At 42.4% G+C, this 26,411-nt stretch overlaps 1 protein-coding gene across 1 annotated transcript in view; it reads right to left on the bottom strand.

The window, feature by feature from the left end:
• The window catches only part of CFAP47 (cilia and flagella associated protein 47), a gene marked incomplete at both ends in the record, with an annotated part of 327,280 nt that overhangs the window by 143,535 nt on the left and 157,334 nt on the right, over window positions 1-26,411 (bottom strand). The window contains 3 exons of the mRNA XM_080613518.1: window positions 5,575-5,748; window positions 6,773-6,916; window positions 8,226-8,422. Of these exons, the coding sequence (XP_080469644.1) occupies window positions 5,575-5,748; window positions 6,773-6,916; window positions 8,226-8,422 (515 nt within the window). The remainder of the gene's footprint in view (window positions 1-5,574; window positions 5,749-6,772; window positions 6,917-8,225; window positions 8,423-26,411) is intronic.

Below are 26,411 nucleotides of genomic sequence, written 5' to 3'. Positions count from 1 at the left end.
GAACTGTAGAATACCACAATGAAACCAAATGTAAATTATTATTAAATTAATAAATTTGACCCTGCAGAAAATTTTCTCCAATTAATCCATCTCCAATGATTTAATTTTTAAATTGTGGCATTCTCCATTGTCTTATACTTCAGGTCATTATATACACACAGCCAGAAAGTATAAATGGAGCAGTTTTATGAAATGTTACAATTTTAAAATAATTTATCAGTCAGAGGTTTGAAAACTCATTCTGCAGACTGTAATATGGCTATTTAAGATGAAAAGGAATGGAAAAGGGATTACTAAAAAATTATAGTAATTTTTTTTCCCCAGAGTTGAATAACCAAATAAGCATAACTTCAAGAATGGCAACTGATACTTCACACTAAAGTAGTGAACAGATGTACAGAACTTAATTAAATATATCCACTGTTTCTTTGCATACAAAGTTTGTAATATGTTCAATATTTCCATTTGAAAATTGTTTCTCAAGTCTGTTTAAAAATATTGACAGACTCTGCTTACTAAAACGTAAATGTTCCTTGGCACTAGGCCAGAACAGGGTCTGTAAGAGGCACTGAATGATCCCACACTCAGATATTTTCAGTGCTGTCAAGAATGACATATGTTTCAAGTAAAACTCCCATTACTTTCCCTCATTCTTCTTTCAGTGCATACCTTGCAAGTTCCTGAGTTATTAGGAATTAATTTAATTCTTGCAATGTTACTACACTGAAATAAAACATCTTTGCACTGCACTGAATATATCCCCCCAAATAATTCCTACCTGTTGCCTGCAACCTGCATTTCTACATAATGAAGAGTGCTACATAATCCAGAGTCATAAACCAGCCAGTCCACCTGACAAGACCACTAAGCTATCTGGCAGACAATGTGGAAACAAAAAAGAATGAAATTTGAAGGACAGATAAAATTACAAAGATTATGGAATACACAGATTTACTTGTGGTTAAAGAATGCAAACTTGATGAGGTTATATAACCTTCAGCAACCAGGTTATTGAGTTGCATGGAATTTATTCCCAGGAAACCTCACAAATACCCAACCTTCAGGTCATTCTTTCATTGACATTGTAAAGATATAAAATAGTTACATAGAGAATTGAGAGACGACTGAGATAGAAATGCATTGAAGAACAAGAGATTTGATATTTCTTGATTATGTACTTATTCTATCATACTTTCAGAAATTACAAATAGCTTGTACAACCTAATACCCAAAAGGTAAATTAACTGAGCCTTGAGATTTCTCTGGAGAGCTTACTTTAATGATGTCTATTTTGAACAGCACTGAGAAAAACACATTTTATATTTTTACTGCAAAACCATGCCTTGCAAGAATTATGCACATTTACAGCTAAAGTTACTATCAAAGGTGTCATTAGTAGCAACCATCAGCACACCAAACAATTATTTATATGCGTCTGACAGAGTTTTATATAAAATCCCAAAAGAAAATACTATAAAAAAATTTTGTTATGAGACTGACTGGATTTTCTTACAAATACTTTACATGTCCAACTCTTGTAGTATGATTTGAATCTAATTTTACAGCCACTAAAATCCACTTATGTTGTAGTCACTAAGCTTATATAAATTCAGCACTAGAGAAGGATGTATTCTCTGCCTGTGTTATGTGTGCACAATTCTTTATGAATTCTGTTGTGATGTTTTTTCAGACCCAGGAGTAAGTTAATCACAAGAAAGACTATTTGTTGTAATATCCCCTAGAACAGCCGTGAAGAGCACAGTGGCAGTATTTCCCTGAGGTTTACACATCAATCAGTAGAAAATAGTTCATAAAAACACTTACATTTTTCAAGGGAATTTATGGAAATTGTTTTTTTAATCAGAAAGCTTTGTGGGCACAGAAAGTGTTTTGCTTGGCATTTTTAAAGGTAGACTGATGCAGTCATATTCATGACCTCCACTGAATTCCAATGACACTTCTCTCCCCAAGTCTTTTTGATACGTATTAATGGTTGCACAGACAACCACACATACAAAAATTGCTTCTCAGACAAGAACACTCTATATATGTTTGAAATGGGAAAAGCGAAGAGGGTTTTCTTAATGAAGGAAAGGAAAGATTTCCCTCTTCCTTCTTCCAGACTTAACTTCCAATATAAATAGTCACTTTGTCAGTACTCTTATTTTGGTTGAGGCTATTAGGTAAATATAGTGTATACTGAGAAACAGAGCAGCATATATACAATGTAATTATTTTTTTAATGAAATGAGTTTTTATTCATTTTATAGTTTAATATATTCAGTTATTAAAATTGAATAGTGAAGCTAAATTTGCACCTCAAAGGCAAAATTACCCAAGTATTAATTCAGCTAAATTACTTAATCGCTAGGTAGTCATTGTGCAGTAAATTGTTTATGGACAAGCCTGTAAATTATTAGGCTCATCAGCTACTGACACATCTTGTACCATTCTAGATATAAGCTGAGCCTTATTACTTCAGTAAATGAAACACTCTTTTTTTTTTCAGAAAATATCATGTATGTTCCAGTTTGCCTACGAGAAGTTAACTTGCAAAGCAAATACACTCCATCAATGGAGAATGCGCAGATCAACCAACGAATTCAACGATGAAGATATTCATTAGCAACAAAGTTACAAAAAATCCCACTAAAACCATTTCTCAAACTATTACTTTTTGGATTATCTTTGTTCTGTCTCCTCCAAAGCTGACAAGATTTCCTCTACCTAACCATCAATTTAGCTAAATGATAACATGGTAAAATTTCAAAGATGCTGGATTATAAAGGAGAAGGAGTTGGTCTGTCAGCAATGGCCCCCAAGAGAAACACTGACAAAGACAAAAACACCATGCAACAGGCAGCATGAAATGAACGACAAAATTAGTATCAATTCTTTTTCTTGTTGCCCTTTGTACTATATACTTCTGTCCTGGGTTCAGGACAGAAACTAAAAACATTGGTGTTATCAGCACTGTTCCCAGGCCAAAAGTCAAAATCACAGCACTGCACCAGCTACTAAGACGGAGAAAAAATGACTGCTTCTGCTGAACCTAGGACAACTTCTGAGTAAATAAAGTTTATTTTGCATTTCTAACAAGGCTGTTGGTCACAATTCCCTCTTAGAGGAGGTTTTCCCTTTTCTCCAAATATCCAGACAACAGTGATCATATACTGCATTTATTGATTAAAACTTAATTTACTAACTAACCATTTTGGAACTAAAAGTGAGCAAATGATCTTCACTCACTACAATAGCGCAAGACACTACATGACATCAGATAGAGATTGCTAGAAGGGATTAATGTCATTGAGGACACAGTTTTCAGACACTGGTAGGTTTTATAGTAATGCCTTTTTAAACAATTCCAGCCAGCCTTGCTTCAATAACTGTTTGCAACACCTTTCAGGTAAAATCCTAGCATAGAAAAAATACATTATTCACATTGATTATTATATGCGTACAAGCATGAAATAGCTGGCCCTACTACTTCTCTCCCAAAAATCCCAGAGCAAAAACAGCACACACAGACTGGCAAGCAGTACTTCACAGAGGAAAACATAAAATTAAAGGCAAAACAAACCACCAAAACACCAAGCAGAATAAAAAAAAAAACCACCCAAAACCCACTTTTTTGTATTCAGAGAACACCCTCAAGGAGGTCAAAGTTCAACTACACCCAGCTCACTCCGGAATAGCTAAAACAGGTGTAAGTTAACAATGTTTCTGAAAAAGATATACAAATAATAATGTATGCATTTTGAATTTTGATATCTCAATGTCTTTCACTTTAATTGGCACAAAAAATTGAGTTTGCAGTCAATGGGAAAGCAGAGGGGCTAGCTCTGTTGACAACTTTCAAAAACATTCACTTCTTTCAGAGACAAAGCATTAAAGATAAAATACATTTCTAAATGTATTAGAAATGTAAATGCATTCACATATAAAAAGCTAAGAATGTTGAAAACAAAAATGTCAAAACTGGTGATGCTCAATAAATACATTTCCTACTTTGTCTGGCAGGCTTAATAATGAGTCAAAAAATAGGAACATGAAGCTGAACCTTTTTATAACACGCAAAGTTTTTCAAATGTATATTTGAAAATATACATTTTTTTCTGTAATAATGAAAAATCAGAGACTAGCAAGAGCTTAACGAAGGATTTCACACTGCCATGAGTTCTCATTAACCAACAGAAGAGTGCTGTTGGTACACACATGATCTCTCTTTATAAAATAAGGTGAGGCTACTGTCTATCAATATGTCATTTTCAGTAAAGCAGCATTCAGTGCTACTGACTCCAAGGCAGAAACAAAAGGTCACTCATTTCATGAGTCCACATTAGTTAACTAGTCAGATTTTACCTCCTATCAAATAGTATTGCAGCCATAGTATCTAGATGCTATCTACTCTAGATTTAAATGCCATAATAAAGTCACAAATATAGCTTTTGTTGAGCAAGGTCCAAGATGTTCTTACTCAGAAACCTCCTCTGCAGCTGAGAAAAAAAACACAAGTCATCTTATTTGCCACAATGTACATTCTTCATCTGCTGACGTATGACATAGGGTCCTACGCATGGATAAGGAAGGTGAAGATTACTACTGACACACTTCTTTCACCTTCAAATTAAGCATTGAGGCAAGATAAATGGTAGAAAAATCATGCAGTTACAATAATACAACAGTATTTTTAAATAGGAGAATGTGTTTGTGTAAATACAGTTATAAACCAATGAAAAATAATTATATTTAATAGGATAATTGTATTTAATTTATAATTAATATTATATCTAATAATTATAATTAATTTATATTTAATAGAATAATTGTATTTAATAGGAAAAAAAATCTTCCTGAGCAGAGAAACTAAGAAAACTGTATTTTCTAAGAATTTATCTTATATCCACTGAAGTCACAAATACCTCAGCACCTGTTCCATATCTGCTGTGACCCATTGCCTTTCAACAATTCCAGTTTGTTATTTCCTCCGAAATTTCTTTCCCATCAGGAAACAAACACAGTATTCCCAACTTCCTCCAACATCTGTGAAACAACTGGGCAAAAGACACTAACAGCAATTACTGCAACGACTGACTGTTCAGGCCATAAGACCGTTAGAATCAGTAAGCTCATGCTGCAGTCTTTCCCTTAGTAGAACAATATTCTTTGCCCTTTTCCTGTAATATTCTAATGTTTTATGAAAATTTCAGGAACCCTGTAATTCTCAAGCCACTTCTGTGATTTCAAAACATGGATTTGGCCACTGTTTCAAACCAGTGGAGGAGGAAGGGAGGAAAGACTAGAGAATGAGCAAAGTTTTGCCCCCTTAGGAACCAGCCTAAAAAAACAAGAAAACTCTTTCCATGGAACATACAGTAAAATCATACACTATTTCACAGATATCCTGACTGTAAACATATATATACACTGTAAGCTGTAGTTTTATATATCTCACAGATACATGAATTTTAATAGTATATTTGCAATTACGATAATATTTGCTACTGGTTAATACATAATTCATAGGTTCTTGGATAGAAAAATAGTTGCAATATGATAGCAAAAATTTACCTTGTATATTAACTTGTGCTCGGTATAATTGGGTACCCATAAAATTTTTTGAATGACGTTTCTCACTTGGCAATCCACCACAACACAACCCTGTGACAGAGGTTTCTTCCCTAGTCCCTTAAGATTAAAGATGGTTTCAGTGCCAGCTGTGTTATTTCGCAAAATAAGCCTTCCCTATGACAAAGAAAGAAGAAAAAAAAGTTTCAGTATTATAAAATTCCCCTTTGGCTGCCAAATCAACTCTGTTAGTTTGCTAATCTTAAATCTAGATAACAAAGCATGCTTACACGAAAGTGTTCCTATTGACTTTTATAGTTCTTAAGCAAACTCTGCTGTTAAACAGAGAAGAAAACTAAATAAACAAATGTGGTGGGTTTTTTTAATTATAAAAATTAACAATACAAAGCCTTCATATTTCCAGATTTTATACTTCTTGGTTTCTTCCTTGAAGACAAATATCCAAGAAAATATGTTCTCATGCGTACTTATCCCTCATATAAAATAGAACTTCGCTCAACCATTTCCACCTGTCCTTCAGCTGAAATGTTCTTCATGATTATTTGCCATCAGAGGATTCAAGGCTCTGTGCTTTTAATAGTTTTATAACACTGGTTTCCTAAAGCAATTATATATTTGGTTGGAAATGCATGCTAATATGCAGGCAAAAAATTGTATACTGCTCCTTGCTAAAGGTGTCATAGGTTCTGCTCTGCTCATACTTACTCATATGTAAAAATATGAAATTATTTCATGAAACAAAATACCAGTCACATAAATTCCCTTGTGATGTATACACGCAATGAGAAATATTCAAAATTATTACTTAATTTCTTAGGTAATTAAATATCATTTAACATATATATTTACATTCAGATTAATACAATTTGTATTTTTATGATCAAAGTTCAGGATCTCAACAGAGTAACTTCTTTCATTAAAATGGAGGGTTTGATAGAAAAGCAAATAAAGGAAGAAATAAGAAAGGGTGGCGGGGAAATCCATCATGCCTAATCTTAAGCTTTGCAAAGTTAGGTCTTTAATTTTTTTACTTCAGCTAATAGGCAATCTGTCAATTTCTGACTCTCAAGTAGATGCTTAATATTAGCAACTGCCTAAGCATTTTCATAATTTGGACACTGATGTAAATTTCATTGACAGAAGCATCCTTTTCAAACGCTGAAACTAATTTCCTTCTTACCGTCATAACACACTCAGCAATAGGCTTGAACATGAGAGGATACAAAGCTGTTTCATGCAGACCCACATTTATTAGAGGAGGGCCATAAAAACCTTGTCCTTCCAAAATTGCTTCAAGTTTCCAGTCCTGACTGGACAAGTTACTCTGAAATCAAAGTGAAGATGTATTTTATATTACGCATTTAAAGCTCTTACCATGCATTTCAAGCTTTTACTTGCAGTTATCACCAAATCAGAGCACGGTACTCATTCCTCTTTATCTTCTCTTTGAAAGTCTTCCAAGCTCAGCTATCTCAATCTCACAACTAAAAACCACCACCTGTGGTCATCAGAGCTACCTCACGTCACCTCATGGCAGTGCATGACACCTGCAGTATTGTATATCTAAGGTTTGATTAATATGTATGATTAATGCTTAATTCTTAGTTGATAAGAGGTAAACTTCCTAGTAGTTGACCACAAATGCCTGTTTAGAATGTTAAGATATGTATAGTGCCCCAGTTTTTCAAAACACTTCCATCACTGTGGTCTTCAATTCTGTAATAACAATGACATCATCTCTGGTAGGGGAAAAAGTAATTAGCTGCTGTCCTCATCCTGAGGAAAAAAAGAAAGATGAAGAAAGGCAACAAAAGATTATATTTGTTTTGGGTTTTTTTTCTCTTTTTCTTCTTCACAATATCAGGAACAACCTTACCCATTTGAAAACCGGCCTGACCCATTTTAAAACTGACAGGTCATCAGCCTTTGCTAATCTACTGTTTTAAAAGATGGGAGAGGAACCATAGTTCAAATCTCAGGAAATATACCATTTTTATCTCTTGAAGATTCTCTACCTTTTCTCTCATAGATTAAGCTCTTTTTTCTTTTCTTTTTTTTTTTTTTTTAAATTTTTTTTAGGTTGGAGAAGTTCTTTAAAATTTGAGCATCATTTTCTAAAGGAGGATGATATTCCAACCTACACTCTCTCTTCAGTAGATGGCCTTACTTCTCATGTCAAGGGTTTCATATAAAAAATAGACACGATAAAGCTATATATGATATACTGCCTATACTTGCCATATTTTAAAAATTGTATGCAATCTAGTTCTTCTATTTTGCTTCTCAATCTCTCTTTTTTTTTTTCCATAAACAAGACATTTATTCCCTACATTAAACTAATTTTTCACTTTCAATGTGATAACATTATTAGCAGATTAACAATTCTCAGGAAAAAAGTGAAACATTAGAAATAAGCCCATAAAACTAACATAAAACTTTAACAATTGCCATAAACTATTTTTACCATCAAGCTTTATATAAAGTCCAATATGAACATTAAGTAATAATACTCCAGTCAGCATTTACATGCATTTGTGCATTTTACAACTGTAAATTTTAACATCACTGATCCAGAGTCTAGTTTTTTAAAATCTTGAATCTTAGTTTAGTTTCCAGTACTGAAGTGAACTTACAATTGGAATATTCTGAATCACTGCTTGGTAAGCTGGAGTTAGAAATTCAAGCTCTGCTTCAGCATTGTCCGTATTCACTACACATTCAATCTCATAAACACGAACATCACAGGAGGACTTCAGAAGAATCTGACAGTGGTAGCAACCAGCATACCGAGGACTGAATTTTATAGGAAGGTCAACTGTATCAATCCTATCTAAAAACAAAACCAAAAAATCGAAATGTTGCAAAGCTTTTCAGAAAGACAGAATTCACAAACAGAATCTAGAGAAAATACTGCTCTCCAGCAGTACATGCAACAATTTAAAGCAAACAGTAGAATTTTAGGACTGTTAGCATATAAGCAAATTGTTATTTTTTCCTTTGGAAAAAGGTATATATAAGCATCTAAACAATCTTTTCTATTGGTTTTAGTAGTGCACAGACAGAAGTGCTTTTAAAAGATCTATTAAATCCGGTAGAAAAGTTTACTACATATGAATTTTTGCAAAAAACAAAAAGCATATATGCTTCTGTAGAATCATGTGATGGTTTAGGTTGGAAATGACCTTAAGATCATCTAGCTCCAAGCCCGTGCCATGGGCAGGGACACCTTCCAGTAGACCAAGCTGTTCTAAGCCCCATCCAAGCTTGCCTTGAACACTGCCAGAGCTGGAGAATTCACAACTTCCTTGGGCAGGTTGCACCAGCACCTTATCACTCTCACAGTAAATAATTTCTTCCTTATATCTAACCTAAGTCTCCCCTGTTTAAGTTACCTCTTGTCCCATCACTACATTCCCTGATGAAGAGTCTCTCTCCAAGATCCTTGTAGGCCCCCTTCAGATATTGGAAGGCTTCTATGAGGTCTCCACCTAACCTCTTCTCCAGGCTGAGCAGCCCCAATTTTCTCAGTCTGTATTCATATGGGAAGTGTTCCAGCCCCCTTGTCCTCATGGCCCTCCTCTGGACTTGCTCCAGTTTTAATATAGTAGTTAGTGTAATTTTGTCAACAATTACCATGAGACATATCAGAGACAATACAGTGTATGTGGCTAATAATAGCCCCAACAATGGCTGTAATTCTGTTTAGTAGTACTCATGAAAGCTACTCATTAGAATTATTCTATGTGCAAATTTGCATTGAAAGCATGAGCTTCCGAAAAGTCCAAGTTGTAACAGAACCATGGAAAGTCCCATTTGGCCAATTCACAGCACATAGGAAAAACTCCCCATAGTAATTTCTAGAGTTAGGAAGAAGCAATACAAATGCTTTTTGTCCATCTTTAGACACAGCCAGGTCTAAGAAGTCTGCGGCTGACTTTCTCCTCTGCTCTTGCTTACAGAAAGCAGCAGACTCTTCCACAGTATTTTAAGCACTTCACTAGTCCTGGTGGGACACATTCTAAAGAAGAAGGAAAGTCACATGGTACATAAGGAACTCCAGTGACTGCAGATTTATAAGTAACAAAGACTTTCTTTTCACTGTTTTCAAAGCTTAGAAACCAATGCCTGAATTTTGAAAAGATAATGAGGAAGGTCAGAGATAATGTAACAACACAACAGAACCTTACACATTCAACTTCAAAGAAATTGCTTCTCCTTGAGGGGAAAGAACCTGACAAATTCTAGTTGAATTTCCCTCCTTCTTTAATGTAGCTTATTTTCTGATGATATGTATGACACTTGGACACAAACTATTCTAGTATCTTCAATGATGACTACTGAATTTTGAAAGTGCAATCAGTTTTCACCTGCAATTCTCTTAATTCTGTTTCACAGAGGTGTTTCCTCATGTATTCAGTTCTCACCTCTATGAAAATGTACACCAAATAGAAGCCTTCTTTTTGCCTTAAGTCATCACTACTTCAGTTTTCTTCACAAAAATAGCTCAAGTGCAAGAGACAAATCATATAAATGAAATTATTAATCTTTCAACATTACTAAGCTATCAAAAAGGTTATAAATTGCACCTCAGGTTTAACCCTCTCTAAAATAAATTAGTTCATTTTCTTTTAAAGACAAGATTAACAGTCTGGTAATTTTTTTTTTTTTTTTTTTTTTTTTTAATTTTGTCACTAAGTTATTATCCCCATGGGCTATCTTCTACAAAAGTGACTTCGGTTTGTCAGTTATCCAAGGAATTAAACTGTTCTTTCCATTCTTCAGTTTATTAATACAGTCCCTAATTTTACCTTTCTAGAAGAATAATATTAGGATGTTGAAACAAAATGTTTACTTAAAATTTAAAGTACACATATTAAATACTTGCATTTCAAGATAAAGTGGATGTTTTCAACATATATTTAAAGACAATGTACTGGAAGCCCCAGATTGTTTCTTCATGAGTCTTACTTTCTTACATTAAGTGGAGATCATAATTACTAATAAATAGGGTAATCCTTCACCAAATTGGACCCATATTTGAAAAGTACACTTTCAAACTGAAATGCCTCCTATAAAAAAAATTTTTAAAAGAAAACCAAGAAGAGTCTTCCTACCCATCCCATTCCATATTCATAATATCATTCGGCATTACTTTAGCAATTTAAAAGTAATTTAAAAGACATCCATAAGCCACTGAAGACCTGTGCGGCACCACAATAAAGAACAAGTAATTTCTCTGGGGTTTGTAGTTTAATAGGCATCACCCCTTAATACTTCTGAGGAATACTTATAGGCACTTCAAAAGCAAGCAGGTTACAGTCACTATGCCAATTGGCAATTGGAATGCCAACAAGTAAAATTTTGCTTAATACTACTTAAGAAACAAAGCAAGCACCTTAGCTTTACTGAAGTCATCCAATGCATAGCCCCTACTGAAAAGTATTTGACAAATTATAAATTATTACAGTGAGAAAAATATACTAGTGTAATAATTTAAAATCCCTTTATCTAAAATCACAATAAACACAGAGCTAAGATCTCTCTGAAACACATGCACCAATTTACAAATATCAAAAATTTCAAAGGTGGTTCTTCATGACTGGGAGAAGGAAGTGGCTGAGACATGATCTTCAAAAATAAGTTATAGAGGGAAAAGAAGGAAAATTAAGCAAAATTTCCTAAAGAGAGCACAGAACTAACAAAAAGAGTGCACCGAATGCATAATATGTATGGAGAAAATAAAAACCAAGTTTTTATACTACTTACTGCAAAATAGTAAGTTAATGCAAAATTAGTAATGAAGGTTTGATCCAAAAAAGATATTACAAGAGCTAGCCACAGATTTGTGTAGTACATAATAATATACATTCCTTTCTTTTGCAATATGGAATTCTCTAAAGAAAGAAGTTTTTGTTCTTTGGGATTTTTTAAAAAAAAAGAAAAAGAAGAGAAAAGCCAGTAGAGTTTTTTAACAAAAGCCAACAAACCACAACAGTCTGAATAAATTAACTGTTGGAACAATTATCAACGAAGTGTAAAATTGCTAACAATTCTTGACACTTAAGTACAGAAACCTTTTTCAGCCATTCATGGAGAAGCCTCTCTTTTGGAGGCTCTTTTCATATATTTTTTACAAGTTTAAGAGCAGACAGCAAGCAGTATCAAATCCTGTAGTAAAAGGCAGCAGAATTCTGATAATAGCTTTTGATTCTGAATCTAAATTAGATAGCAAGGTGGAACATTTTTTCATTGAAAGTGCATTTTGGATTGTTATTTCTTCTCAGATAATTTTAATGCCAAAATAGAACAACCCAATCATAAAAAAAAAAAAAAAAAAAATTATTTTTTTCCTACATAGGTTCTTTATATCTATCTTTATAAACTAGGAAAGAAATTAAACCATATGGAAACTAAAAGCATTCTAGGTGCATGCTTGCATTAGGAAATTTTAACAATGTACATGCTTATAAAATAGAGTAATTGTATATCAAGACATACCCAGATGCATAACCATTTGAAAATTAAAACCTTCCCGTTATTCTTAAGAACTGCACGAATTTATCGTTACTGATGTAACGTATATTTATCATGACATGGCAATAGCAGTTGGCATTTGGCTTTTATTACAATGTATAATGTAAAGTATTTATAAGCTGGTACTGACATGCTAGCGCATTTTTTGCATATCAATTCCTATCAGTCATTTCTTCCCATGTATTTTCTTTCCTTTAAAATAATTCTAGTCCAAGGGTATTGCCATCAGGTTTCTATAAATAGTATGATCAGAAATGTAAAGTCTTTTTGAGTCAGAAGACTGCAAACAAAATAGCAGCCTGAAAAAAATACTAAGTAAACAGGATGCCCTTCATAGAAAGGATTTACACCCAGTAGTATCCATGAACTGTCACACAGAAATATGTGAGACCCTCTGTCTCAGGAATTTGTACACCAGAATGCTATAATTTTAGATATTAGCAGTGATAGACCTTGTATAATTTAGGCAATTGATCAAATATATCCATAGAATGTTTCCCTTCCTACAGCAGGGAAGACCCTATGTATACCTGAACTTTAGAGCAAATAATTTATGAGTAGTCTAGAAATCTGACAACTAACTCACGTCTTCCAAATTTTTCTCTTTTCCCTAATAATTAAAGTGATTTTTACTTTCGGTTTGATTTTTTCAGTGTTTATTTATTCAACTTGATGTCTAAATAGCACAGTCCTATTTAATTTTGTGCAATTTTTGCTTGTATTTTATTCTCCTTCCCCTCTTTGTATAATGTGACTGCATCAAATGTTTATTTCACTTTTAAAACCAAATGACATATTATTGGACATTCAACTTAACATTAGAATTTCAGAAAAAAAATCTTACGTTAAGCCGTAGCCTGACAGTTGGAACAAAAGTGTGTATATTAGCTTTCTTTTTTATAAGACTAAGTGGTAGAAAGACTGTTGTCTCTCTTGAGTTTGTGTCAGCATTTAATAAACCTCTCATATCAATACCTGTTTATAGGTATCAAATTCTTTCATTATAAATCTCTATGTTATGTAGAAAGTGCTATGCTTTCTGCACAGTGCCCTTTAATACATATTCTTAGACATATTAAGACATATTCTTCCATTTGAAGCACTCACTAGTAACCTGAACAGGACCTCTTCCCCTCAGAGATCACTGACAGATAAGATTTCAGCATTCAAGACCTTGAGATAATTACTACAGCACTTTTCTGAACACTTCCTCATTTGTAACCTCCTTTCTGAAGTAAGGAAACCAGAACCAGACGTGTTGTTCCAGTAATACTCTCCCTTCCATACAACAGTAATAGCATTTTTCAATACCTACACTGTATTTTTCCAGATATGCATTTAAGGATCCTCATTTTTTAAAACTAAAAAAAAAAAAAAATCCTTAATGAAAGAGAGAGAGGGAACTGAAGTCAGAAAAACACAGATCGGGAGTGGAAGGCTGAAAGCTTTAGATCACACTGTGAGATAAGTACTCTGCTACTTTTCAGATTCTCAAACATTTTCAGAAACATCACTTTGCAAAACAAAACCTTTCCTTCGCTTTCAACCTATGTTACTTCATCTTTGATACACAACATAATTTAGTATAAAACCCATGTTGTTCAAATAAACCCAACTGCTGAGCAAGTTGTTCTGCTTAGCTAAAACTTACTCATATTTCATTAATGGGCAAATAGGATGGATTTTTGGTTTGGTTTTCACATTTTTATTCCAAAATCCATAGCCATTTCCTTCCATCCCTACCATAATCAGTGTTGTGCAGACATGCATGCGCAGCAAATATACAGCAGATAAACTGACTTGTCAAACATGCTCCTCACTTGCAGGAAGAGCATGTTCTTTTATACAGATGCAATTCTATAAACAAGACTGCAGGGTAGGATATCTTTAGACAAAACTATTAAAAAATAAGAATTATCAAGATTATAAATCTATACATATGCATTACAAAGTCAGTGACACTGGCAACTAATTATAAAGTTTTAAAGCATGTGTCTTTACAAAATAACAGCAGAAAACAGGGGAAGTTCAGATTCATATAAGGAAGATGTTGATTACTGTGAGGATGGTGAGGCACTGAAACAGGTTGCTCAAAGAAGTGGCAAATGCTCAGCCCCTGGTAGCGTTCAAGGCCAATTTAGACAGAGCTGCGTGCGAGATGGTGTAGTGTGAGGCATCCCTGCCCATGGCAGGGAGGTTGGAACTAGATGATCTCAAGGTCCTTTCCAACTCACCATTCTATAATTATATGTACTTATTTTTAAATTACACAGAACGTCAGAGTTTACTTATGAAAAACTAAATTACAGATGAGCACCCTGATCCCTAAAGCTTCACTTGTGAAGTGAGCTTGAAGTCTTTGTTGTCTATCCACATGTCCTTCTTCTAAGCAGACTCCAAGTTTCAGGGAATTTTCTGAATCTCAATTCTGAACAGAGGATGAAGTAAAGGATACTCTGATGTATTTACTGAGGATTAATATCCTTCTTCAGCACAGCTGTAAGCCTATTCACACACCAGCACAAGACAGAGGACTTCAGAAAGATTTTCGACTATACAAAAAAACCCATAGTAAATACAATTACACTCTACTGAAATTATTGATGCAGGCATTAAACACAAAAGAAACATATTCAGTCTGATATTTAAATCCCTCTCACTTTTGCAAGACCAAATCAACTTTCTACTAATACATACACAGTAGAAATAGTTATTCAATAGATATAGCTGGAATGAAAACTATGAAGACGAAGACCTATACCATCATTTCTCAGAGCCACATATTGAAACAGAATCATATTTTAAATATATCCTTTGTACGAATGAAGAGTAAAAGGAATGATAATCCCATTTGTGTCTAACTATCCTGGATGAATAAGACCATCAAATGTAATTAAATTTTTATTAATATACTCTGAAAAGTAGACACTGAAAGTAGAACTCTGAAAGTTGACATGATAAGGAGCTAAAAAAAAACCTCAAAATATAAACAGCAAAATGAAAAGCTAACAAAATTTTTGTTATTGGACAGCGACCATGTAATTTTGCTTTAAAAGATTTACACTTTATTCAGAAAAAAAACAAACTAAGGCGCAGGAAAATTTATACAGCATGTGGACCATGGAATACAAAAAAGAAACCACAAAATTACTGATAATGTTTTATTCAAAAATAGGTTTAAAGCTCCAGGAAATTGCTTTGCAGGCACTGATAAATAAATAAAAGATAAAAAAAAAAGAAAAAAAAAAAAAGATTGCCCTGATTAAACCCAATGTTGAGCAAGTAGCAAGTATATGTGATAAAATTTAAAAGTCATAGAAAACAAGAGATAAGGTTGACCACAGGTCATGAAAAAATATTAAGATAAATTTTACAACATAGCATGTAATTATCAAGAAAATATACATAGTAATTAGAAAATATTACTAACATGAATATGTACATATATAGATGATACAGTGTAGGTAAACATTTTTAATTAGCTGAAAAATTTTTGTGTTTTGTTTTTCACAATTTTTTTTAGAATTTCCATAAACTTCTTACAGACAACAGACCCTTCACTTCTCTACCAGCTCTTGTGCCAATAGTGTGTACTGAGACAAGATCATCTCCCCAGTTCTTACAACATTTCTAATTTATCTGTAGATCTCATTGGCCATTTCAGCACTAAGAGCGAGGTCACACTAAGGTAATAATTTTATGTGACTCTGTCCTTTTCACTAACAACTCTTTTCCAAAGTGTCCTTGGTTCAGCAGTAGCAGTCATTTTTCTCAGTCTTAGAAGCTGTTGCAGTGCTGTGTCTTCGACTTTTAGCCTAGGGACAGAGCTGATAACACTGATGTTTTTAGTTACTGCTAAGTCACGTTTACTCTGGCCAAGCACTTTCTATGAGTATCATGCTCTGCCAGGGAAGAGGGGAAGCCGGGAGGAAGCAGAGACAGGACACTTGACCCAAATTAGCCAAAGAGGTATTCCATACCACAGCACGTCACGCCCACTATAAAAACTGAGGGCAGTTACCCGGAATGAACAAACAGATGTATTTACAGGGACAGTCCGCAGCGATGCCCAGTGTGTGGCCACCATTGGCAGGGACATCCCCTTGGGCCTCCTGGGCACAGGCAGTGCCTCAGGGCCAGCACCCCAAAGGCTTTTCTCCAAGGGATGCTGGGTGAAGGGGCAGCAGCAGCAGGGCTGCGGTGGGCAGGGCCGCAGGGGCCCCGTCACCCTCGTGTCATAGTGCCAGCACCCGGCCACGCAGCATCACAATGCTCTGGGGCAGTGTGAGGCCAGCGCCCTCCCCTGTCCCACTGCCAGAGTGCCCGGCGCTGCCACCAGGACAGAGCTGGCAGCCTGAGGGCATCCGAGAGGAAGTCCTTGGGGCACCGGGGGAATTCCTGGAAGGGGGAAGGGTGTTGACGGGGGGAACCCTTGAAGCTGCACGAGGCTGCGAGAGGTTCTCTGCTGCCATCGTAGCTCCTAGAGGGGCCACGCTCAAATCTCATCAGATGGATGGAAATCTAGCTTCAGTTGTTGGGAAGCTTGCCATCCTCATCTCCTGGGCACCAGGGAATTAGGTGAGGGGGGGACTCAGGGAGGGAACCCGTGAAGCTGCGAAGCTGCAGGAGGTTCTCTGCTGCCATTTCAGCTCGTGGAAGGGCCACGCTCAAAGCTCATCAGATGGGTGGAAATCCTGCTTCAGTCGTTGGGGAGCTTGCCGTCCTCATCTGCTGGGCACCGGGGAATTGCTTGCGCGAGGGGTTGAGGCAGGGAACACTTGGAGCTGCACGAAGCTGCGGGAGGTTCTGTGCTGCACTTCCAGCTCCTGGAGGGGCCACGCTCAAAGCATCATCAAGGGGTCCTGCTTCAGTTGTCGGGGAGCTCGCCATCCTCACCTCCCGGGGAGAGAGTGGCAGTAGGCAGAAGAAAAAGGATGCACAGGTGGCTCAGTGCCCTCCCCCAGTGCTCTGGAGCTCCCAGTGCCAAGCACAGGAAGGATTGGTGCTCCGAGGATTCATCAGGCCAATGGCATTTTGCTGTTGTTGGAAGGCCCTGAGAGGGCTTGAGGTGGAAGCAGAAAAGGCAGTGCCAGTGTCCCCTTGTCCCCTTAGAGGCATAACCAGCGTGTGGACCGGGAGCAGGTCTTGCTCACATGCTCAGGGAGTAGCCGATCGCCAGCAACTGGGGTCAGGAAGGAATTTTCCCCCGGGGCAGATTGGTACCGGTCCCCGGGGGTTTTTTGCCTTCCTCTGAGCACTGAGCATGACCACTTGTCAGGGCTCCTCTGGTCCATTCTGGCTGCGTTATCGCCTGGTGCTCGTGCTCCGCGAAGGTGGCCCCTCGTGTCCTGCAGCTGGGGGGGGAAGGGCTTTTTTCCCCCCAGGCTGGACTAGCAAGCGTCCCTGGGGTTTTTTGCCTTCCTCCGCAGCCGAGCACAGCCCCTTCATGGGGCTCCTTTGGCTCACGGTGTCCCAAAGGCAGCTGCTCGTGCTCCACGCAGGTGGCCCTCGTGCCCCACATCCGGGGGGAGGCAGCCTTCTGGACTCCCAGGCTGGCCCCAGCGTGGCCCCGGGACTTGCTGCTGTCCTCTGGAGTACTGAGCACCACCCCTCGTCAGGTCTTCCCTGGCCCTTTCTGCCTGGGTTCTTCTTGCACTGCTCTTGCACCACCACAGCACCGCTCCTGCCCCGGCTTTCCTTTCTCAGGCTGCAAGGCAGGGTTTTTCCAGCTAAACTGAAAGGCCTAAGCTAAACCGGACTCAAATTGACTAAGCTCAACTAAATCAAATCGCTTTATTTAGAAATAAATAAAACGCAATTTCCGTCTCTAACCATTCTGATTTGTGTCTTTGAAAGTGCTTTTGGTGCTGAAATTCCCTTGGCATTTCAGGTGAATAAGGATCTCCTCATGGTACAACTCCTTGTGAGTGCAGGGAATGGAACGGAATAAAATGGAACGAAATAGAACAGAAGAGAATGGAATGGAACGGAACAGAATACAACAGAAAGCTATGCTGTGTTATGCATATAGAGTCATAGAAGAGTTAGGGTCGGAAAGGACCTTATGATCATCTAGTTGCAACCCCCCTGCCATGGGCAGGGACACCTCACACTAAACCATGCCACCCAAGGCTCCGTCCAACTCGGCCTTGAACACCACCAGGGATGGGGCATTCACAACCTCCTTGGGCAACCCATCCTAGCGCCTCACCACCCTCACAGTAAAGAACTTCCTCCTTCGATCCAATCTAAACTTCCCCTGTTCAAGTTTTAACCCGTTACCCCTTGTCCTACCACTACAGTCCCTAGTGAAGAGTCCCTCCCCAGCATCCTTGTAGGCCCCCTTCAGATAGCGGAAGGCTGCTAGGAGGTCTCCACGCAGCCTTCTCTTCTCCAGGCTGAACAGCCCCAACTTTCTCAGCCTGTCTTCATCCGGGAGGTGCTCCAGTCCCCTGATCCTCCTCGTGGCCCTCCTCTGGACTTGTTCCAACAGTTCCATGTCCTTTTTATATTGAGGACACCAGAACCGTACACAACACTCCAAGTGAGGTCTCACAAGAGCAGAGCAGAGCAGAGCAGAGGGGCAGGATCACCTCCTTCGACCTGCTGGTCACGCTCCTTTTGATGCAGCCCAGGATACGGTTGCCTTTCTGGGCTGCGAGCACACGCTGAAGCCGCCTCATGTTAAGTTTCTCATCGACCAACACCCCCAAGTCCTTCTCTGCAGGGCTGCTCTGAATCTCTTCTCTGCCCAACCTGTAGCTGCGCCTGCGATTGCTCCCACCCAGGTGGAGGACCTTGCACTTGGCATGGTTAAACTTCATCAGGTTGGCATCAGCCCACCTCACAAGCGTGTCGAGGTCCCTCTGGATGGCATTCCTTCCCTCCAGCGTATCAACCGAACCGCACAGCTTGGTGTCATCGGCAAACTCGCTGAGGGCGCACTCAATCCCACTCTCCATGTCACCGACAAAGATGTTGACCAAGACCGGTCCCAACACCGATCCCTGAGGGGCACCACTCGTTACTGGTCTCCAGCTGGGCATTGAGCCATCGACCACAACTCTTTGCGTGCGGCCATCCAGCCAGTTCTTTATCCACCCACTGGTCCATCTATCAAATTGATGTCTCTCCAATTTAGAGACGAGGATGTCATACGGGACAGTGCCGAACGCTTTGCACAAGTCCAGGTAGATGACGTCAACCGCTCTACCCGTGTCTGTCAGTTCCGTAGCCCCATCCTGGAAGGCTACCGAGTTGGTCAGGCAGGATTTCCCCTTAGTGAAGCCATGCTGGCTGTCACCAACCACCTCCCTGTTTTTCATGTGCCTTAGCATGCCTTCCAGGAGAATCTGCTCCAAGATTTTAGCAGGCACAGAGGTGAGACTGACTGGTCTGTAGTTCCCTGGGTCATCCATTTTCCCCTTCTTGAACATGGGGGATATATTTATTTCCCTTTTCCCAGTCATCGGGAACTTCACCTGCCTGCCAGGATTTTTTCAGATATGATGGCCAGCGGCTCAGCATCTTCATTCGCCAGTTCCTTCAGGACCTGTCGATGGATTTCATCAGGTCCCATGGACTTGTGCACGTTCAGGTTCTTAAGATGGTCTCAAACCGGATCCTCTCCGAGCTCCATGTTCTTCTGACACGATACTTCACTGAGGGGTTTAACACTATTCTACAGAACTGAGTCACTCACTTGTGTTTCCCGAGTGTTGCAGGGAAAACCTGCTCGGCCCAGACACTTGAAACCGAATTGGGCTCAAAACACTTGGTTGAGCTTTTGAGAACGTGCAATTAGGCAGCAGTCAGTGAAGTGTTGCATTCAAGTAGTAGTACAAGAGGTAAACCCCCAAACTAGACACGTGAATGTTAACAAACTCAGGCAAATATCTAAACACCCTCTGCTACAAAGGTTACCCTGTGTAAGAAACGCAGAAGAGATTTCTTGAATTCTCCTTTCCAAGAAGAAGACCTCACCATAAGCGGTGGAGTAGCAAATGCCAATCGGTGTGTTGATAAGGAATGGTGAGGAAATGCTGTGTGCTCTCTGCGTTTCTGCAAAGTTCATGCAGATGGAACCCAAACCCCTTTCCTTTCACCTTTGGGATCGCCACAGTCAAATGACTGTCCGTGGTATAAAAGCCTTTACTGATACAGTCTGAACAAACAGATGTATTTACAGGGACAGCCCGCAGCGATGCCCAGTGTGTGACCACCACTGGCAGGGACATCCCCCTGGGCCTCCTGGGCACAGGCAGTGCCTCAGGGCCAGCACCCCAAAGGCTTTTCTCCAAGGGATGCTGGGTGAAGGGGCAGCAGCAGCAGGGCTGCGGTGGGCAGGGCCGCAGGGGCCCCGTCACCCTCGTGTCATAGTGCCAGCACCCGGCCACGCAGCATCACAATGCTCTGGGGCAGTATGAGGCCAGCGCCCTCCCCTGTCCCACTGCCAGAGTGCCCGGCGCTGCCACCAGGACAGAGCTGGCAGCCTGAGGGCATCCGAGAGGAAGTCCTTGGGGCACCGGGGGAATTCCTGGAAGGGGGAAGGGGGTTGACGGGGGGAACCCTTGAAGCTGCACGAAGCTGCGAGAGGTTCTCTGCTGCCATCGTAGCTCCTGGAGGGGCCACGCTCAAAGCTCGTCAGATGGATGGATATCTAGCTTCAGTTGTTGGGAAGCTTGCCGTCCCCATCTGCTGGGCACCAGGGAATTAGGTGAGGGGGGGACTCAGGGAGGGAACCCATGAAGCTGCGAAGCTGCAGGAGGTTCTCTGCTGCCGTTCCAGCTCGTGGAAGGGCCACGCTCAAAGCTCATCAGATGGATGGATATCCTGCTTCAGTCGTTGGGGAGCTCGCCGTCCTTAGATCTGCTGGGCACCGGGGAATTGCTTGAGGGGAGCTGAGGAAGGGAACACTTGGAGCTGCACGAGGCTGCAGGAGGTTCTCTGCTGCCATTCTAGCTCCTGGAGGGGCCACGCTCAAAGCTCATCGCATGGAAGGAAATCCTGCTTCAGAAGTTGGGGAGCTCGTCATACCGATCTGCTGGGCACGGGGGAATTGCTTGCGGGGCAAGCTGAGGAAGGGAACACTTGGAGCTGCACGAAGACGCGGAAGGTTCTCTGCTGCCGTTCCAGCTCCTGGAGGGGCCACGCTCAAAGCTCATCAGATGGGTGGAAATCCTGCTTTAGTTGTCGGGAAACTTTCATCCTCATCTGCTGGGCACCAGGGAAATAGGTGAGGGGGGGACTCAGGGAGGGAACCCGTGAAGCTGCGAAGCTGCAGGAGGTTCTCTGCTGCCATTTCAGCTCCTGGAGGGGCCACGCTCAAAGCTCATCAGATGGGTGGAAATCCTGCTTCAGTCATTGGGGAGCTTGCTGTCCTCATCTGCTGGGCACCGGGGAATTGCTTGCGCGAGGGGTTGAGGCAGGGAACACTTGGAGCTGCACGAAGCTGCGGGAGGTTCTGTGCTGCACTTCCAGCTCCTGGAGGGGCCACGCTCAAAGCATCATCAAGGGGTCCTGCTTCAGTTGTCGGGGAGCTCGCCATCCTCACCTCCCGGGGAGAGAGTGGCAGTAGGCAGAAGAAAAAGGATGCACAGGTGGCTCAGTGCCCTCCCCCAGTGCTCTGGAGCTCCCAGTGCCAAGCACAGGAAGGATTGGTGCTCCGAGGATTCATCAGGCCAATGGCATTTTGCTGTTGTTGGAAGGCCCTGAGAGGGCTTGAGGTGGAAGCAGAAAAGGCAGTGCCAGTGTCCCCTTGTCCCCTTAGAGGCATAACCAGCGTGTGGACCGGGAGCAGGTCTTGCTCACATGCTCAGGGAGTAGCCGATCGCCAGCAACTGGGGTCAGGAAGGAATTTTCCCCCGGGGCAGATTGGCACCGGTCCCCGGGGGTTTTTTGCCTTCCTCTGAGCACTGAGCATGACCACTTGTCAGGGCTCCTCTGGTCCATTCTGGCTGCGTTATCGCCTGGTGCTCGTGCTCCGCGAAGGTGGCCCCTCGTGTCCTGCAGCTGGGGGGGGAAGGGCTTTTTTCCCCCCAGGCTGGACTAGCAAGCGTCCCTGGGGTTTTTTGCCTTCCTCCGCAGCCGAGCACAGCCCCTTCATGGGGCTCCTTTGGCTCACGGTGTCCCAAAGGCAGCTGCTCGTGCTCCACGCAGGTGGCCCTCGTGCCCCACATCCGGGGGGAGGCAGCCTTCTGGACTCCCAGGCTGGCCCCAGCGTGGCCCCGGGACTTGCTGCTGTCCTCTGGAGTACTGAGCACCACCCCTCGTCAGGTCTTCCCTGGCCCTTTCTGGCTGGGTTCTTCTTGCACTGCCCTTGCACCACCACAGCACCGCTCCTGCCCCGGCTTTCCTTTCTCAGGCTGCAAGGCAGGGTTTTTCCAGCTAAACTGAAAGGCCTAAGCTAAACCGGACTCAAATTGACTAAGCTCAACTAAATCAAATCGCTTTATTTAGAAATAAATAAAACGCAATTTCCGTCTCTAACCATTCTGATTTGTGTCTTTGAAAGTGCTTTTGGTGCTGAAATTCCCTTGGCATTTCAGGTGAATAAGGATCTCCTCATGGTACAACTCCTTGTGAGTGCAGGGAATGGAACGGAATAAAATGGAACGAAATAGAACAGAAGAGAATGGAATGGAACGGAACAGAATACAACAGAAAGCTATGCTGTGTTATGCATATAGAGTCATAGAAGAGTTAGGGTCGGAAAGGACCTTATGATCATCTAGTTGCAACCCCCCTGCCATGGGCAGGGACACCTCACACTAAACCATGCCACCCAAGGCTCCGTCCAACTCGGCCTTGAACACCACCAGGGATGGGGCATTCACAACCTCCTTGGGCAACCCATCCTAGCGCCTCACCACCCTCACAGTAAAGAACTTCCTCCTTCGATCCAATCTAAACTTCCCCTGTTCAAGTTTTAACCCGTTACCCCTTGTCCTACCACTACAGTCCCTAGTGAAGAGTCCCTCCCCAGCATCCTTGTAGGCCCCCTTCAGATAGCGGAAGGCTGCTAGGAGGTCTCCACGCAGCCTTCTCTTCTCCAGGCTGAACAGCCCCAACTTTCTCAGCCTGTCTTCATCCGGGAGGTGCTCCAGTCCCCTGATCCTCCTCGTGGCCCTCCTCTGGACTTGTTCCAACAGTTCCATGTCCTTTTTATATTGAGGACACCAGAACCGTACACAACACTCCAAGTGAGGTCTCACAAGAGCAGAGCAGAGCAGAGCAGAGGGGCAGGATCACCTCCTTCGACCTGCTGGTCACGCTCCTTTTGATGCAGCCCAGGATACGGTTGCCTTTCTGGGCTGCGAGCACACGCTGAAGCCGCCTCATGTTAAGTTTCTCATCGACCAACACCCCCAAGTCCTTCTCTGCAGGGCTGCTCTGAATCTCTTCTCTGCCCAACCTGTAGCTGCGCCTGCGATTGCTCCCACCCAGGTGGAGGACCTTGCACTTGGCATTGTTAAACTTCATCAGGTTGGCATCAGCCCACCTCACAAGCGTGTCGAGGTCCCTCTGGATGGCATTCCTTCCCTCCAGCGTATCAACCGAACCGCACAGCTTGGTGTTATCGGCAAACTCGCTGAGGGCGCACTCAATCCCACTCTCCATGTCACCGACAAAGATGTTGACCAAGACCGGTTCCAACACTGATCCCTGAGGGGCACCACTCGTTACTGGTCTCCAGCTGGGCATTGAGCCATCGATCACAACTCTTTGCGTGCGGCCATCCAGCCAGTTCTTTATCCACCCACTGGTCCATCTATCAAATTGATGTCTCTCCAATTTAGAGACGAGGATGTCATACGGGACAGTGCCGAACGCTTTGCACAAGTCCAGGTAGATGACGTCAACCGCTCTACCCGTGTCTGTCAGTTCCGTAGCCCCATCCTGGAAGGCTACCGAGTTGGTCAGGCAGGATTTCCCCTTACTGAAGCATGCTGGCTGTCACCAACCACCTCCCTGTTTTTCATGTGCCTTAGCATGCCTTCCAGGAGAATCTGCTCCAAGATTTTACCAGGCACAGAGGTGAGACTGACTGGTCTGTAGTTCCCTGGGTCATCCATTTTCCCCTTCTTGAACATGGGGGATATATTTATTTCCCTTTTCCCAGTCATCGGGAACTTCACCTGCCTGCCAGGATTTTTTCAGATATGATGGCCAGCGGCTCAGCATCTTCATTCGCCAGCTCCTTCAGGACCTGTCGATGGATTTCATCAGGTCCCATGGACTTGTGCACGTTCAGGTTCTTAAGATGGTCTCAAACCGGATCCTCTCCGAGCTCCATGTTCTTCTGACACGATACTTCACTGAGGGGTTTAACACTATTCTACAGAACTGAGTCACTCACTTGTGTTTCCCGAGTGTTGCAGGGAAAACCTGCTCGGCCCAGACACTTGAAACCGAATTGGGCTCAAAACACTTGGTTGAGCTTTTGAGAACGTGCAATTAGGCAGCAGTCAGTGAAGTGTTGCATTCAAGTAGTAGTACAAGAGGTAAACCCCCAAACTAGACACGTGAATGTTAACAAACTCAGGCAAATATCTAAACACCCTCTGCTACAAAGGTTACCCTGTGTAAGAAACGCAGAAGAGATTTCTTGAATTCTCCTTTCCAAGAAGAAGACCTCACCATAAGCGGTGGAGTAGCAAATGCCAATCGGTGTGTTGATAAGGAATGGTGAGGAAATGCTGTGTGCTCTCTGCGTTTCTGCAAAGTTCATGCAGATGGAACCCAAACCCCTTTCCTTTCACCTTTGGGATCGCCACAGTCAAATGACTGTCTGTGGTATAAAAGCCTTTACTGATACAGTCTGAACAAACAGATGTATTTACAGGGACAGCCCGCAGCGATGCCCAGTGTGTGGCCACCACTGGCAGGGACATCCCCCTGGGCCTCCTGGGCACAGGCAGTGCCTCAGGGCCAGCACCCCAAAGGCTTTTCTCCAAGGGATGCTGGGTGAAGGGGCAGCAGCAGCAGGGCTGCGGTGGGCAGGGCCGCAGGGGCCCCGTCACCCTCGTGTCATAGTGCCAGCACCCGGCCACGCAGCATCACAATGCTCTGGGGCAGTATGAGGCCAGCGCCCTCCCCTGTCCCACTGCCAGAGTGCCCGGCGCTGCCACCAGGACAGAGCTGGCAGCCTGAGGGCATCCGAGAGGAAGTCCTTGGGGCACCGGGGGAATTCCTGGAAGGGGGAAGGGAGTTGACGGGGGGAACCCTTGAAGCTGCACGAAGCTGCGAGAGGTTCTCTGCTGCCATCGTAGCTCCTGGAGGGGCCACGCTCAAAGCTCGTCAGATGGATGGATATCTAGCTTCAGTTGTTGGGAAGCTTGCCGTCCCCATCTGCTGGGCACCAGGGAATTAGGTGAGGGGGGGACTCAGGGAGGGAACCCATGAAGCTGCGAAGCTGCAGGAGGTTCTCTGCTGCCGTTCCAGCTCGTGGAAGGGCCACGCTCAAAGCTCATCAGATGGATGGATATCCTGCTTCAGTCGTTGGGGAGCTCGCCGTCCTTAGATCTGCTGGGCACCGGGGAATTGCTTGAGGGGAGCTGAGGAAGGGAACACTTGGAGCTGCACGAGGCTGCAGGAGGTTCTCTGCTGCCATTCTAGCTCCTGGAGGGGCCACGCTCAAAGCTCATCGCATGGAAGGAAATCCTGCTTCAGAAGTTGGGGAGCTCGTCATACCGATCTGCTGGGCACGGGGGAATTGCTTGCGGGGCAAGCTGAGGAAGGGAACACTTGGAGCTGCACGAAGACGCGGAAGGTTCTCTGCTGCCGTTCCAGCTCCTGGAGGGGCCACGCTCAAAGCTCATCAGATGGGTGGAAATCCTGCTTTAGTTGTCGGGAAACTTTCATCCTCATCTGCTGGGCACCAGGGAAATAGGTGAGGGGGGGACTCAGGGAGGGAACCCGTGAAGCTGCGAAGCTGCAGGAGGTTCTCTGCTGCCATTTCAGCTCCTGGAGGGGCCACGCTCAAAGCTCATCAGATGGGTGGAAATCCTGCTTCAGTCATTGGGGAGCTTGCCGTCCTCATCTGCTGGGCACCGGGGAATTGCTTGCACGCAGGGTTGAGGCAGGGAACACTTGGAGCTGCACGAAGCTGCGGGAGGTTCTGTGCTGCACTTCCAGCTCCTGGAGGGGCCACGCTCAAAGCATCATCAAGAGGTCCTGCTTCAGTTGTCGGGGAGCTCGCCATCCTCACCTCCCGGGGAGAGAGTGGCAGTAGGCAGAAGAAAAAGGATGCACAGGTGGCTCAGTGCCCTCCCCCAGTGCTCTGG

Source organism: Psittacula echo (genome assembly GCF_963264785.1).
Source record: "Psittacula echo genome assembly, chromosome: 3".
NCBI lineage: Eukaryota > Metazoa > Chordata > Aves > Psittaciformes > Psittacidae > Psittacula > Psittacula echo.
This window is presented reverse-complemented; position numbering and strand designations above follow the sequence as displayed.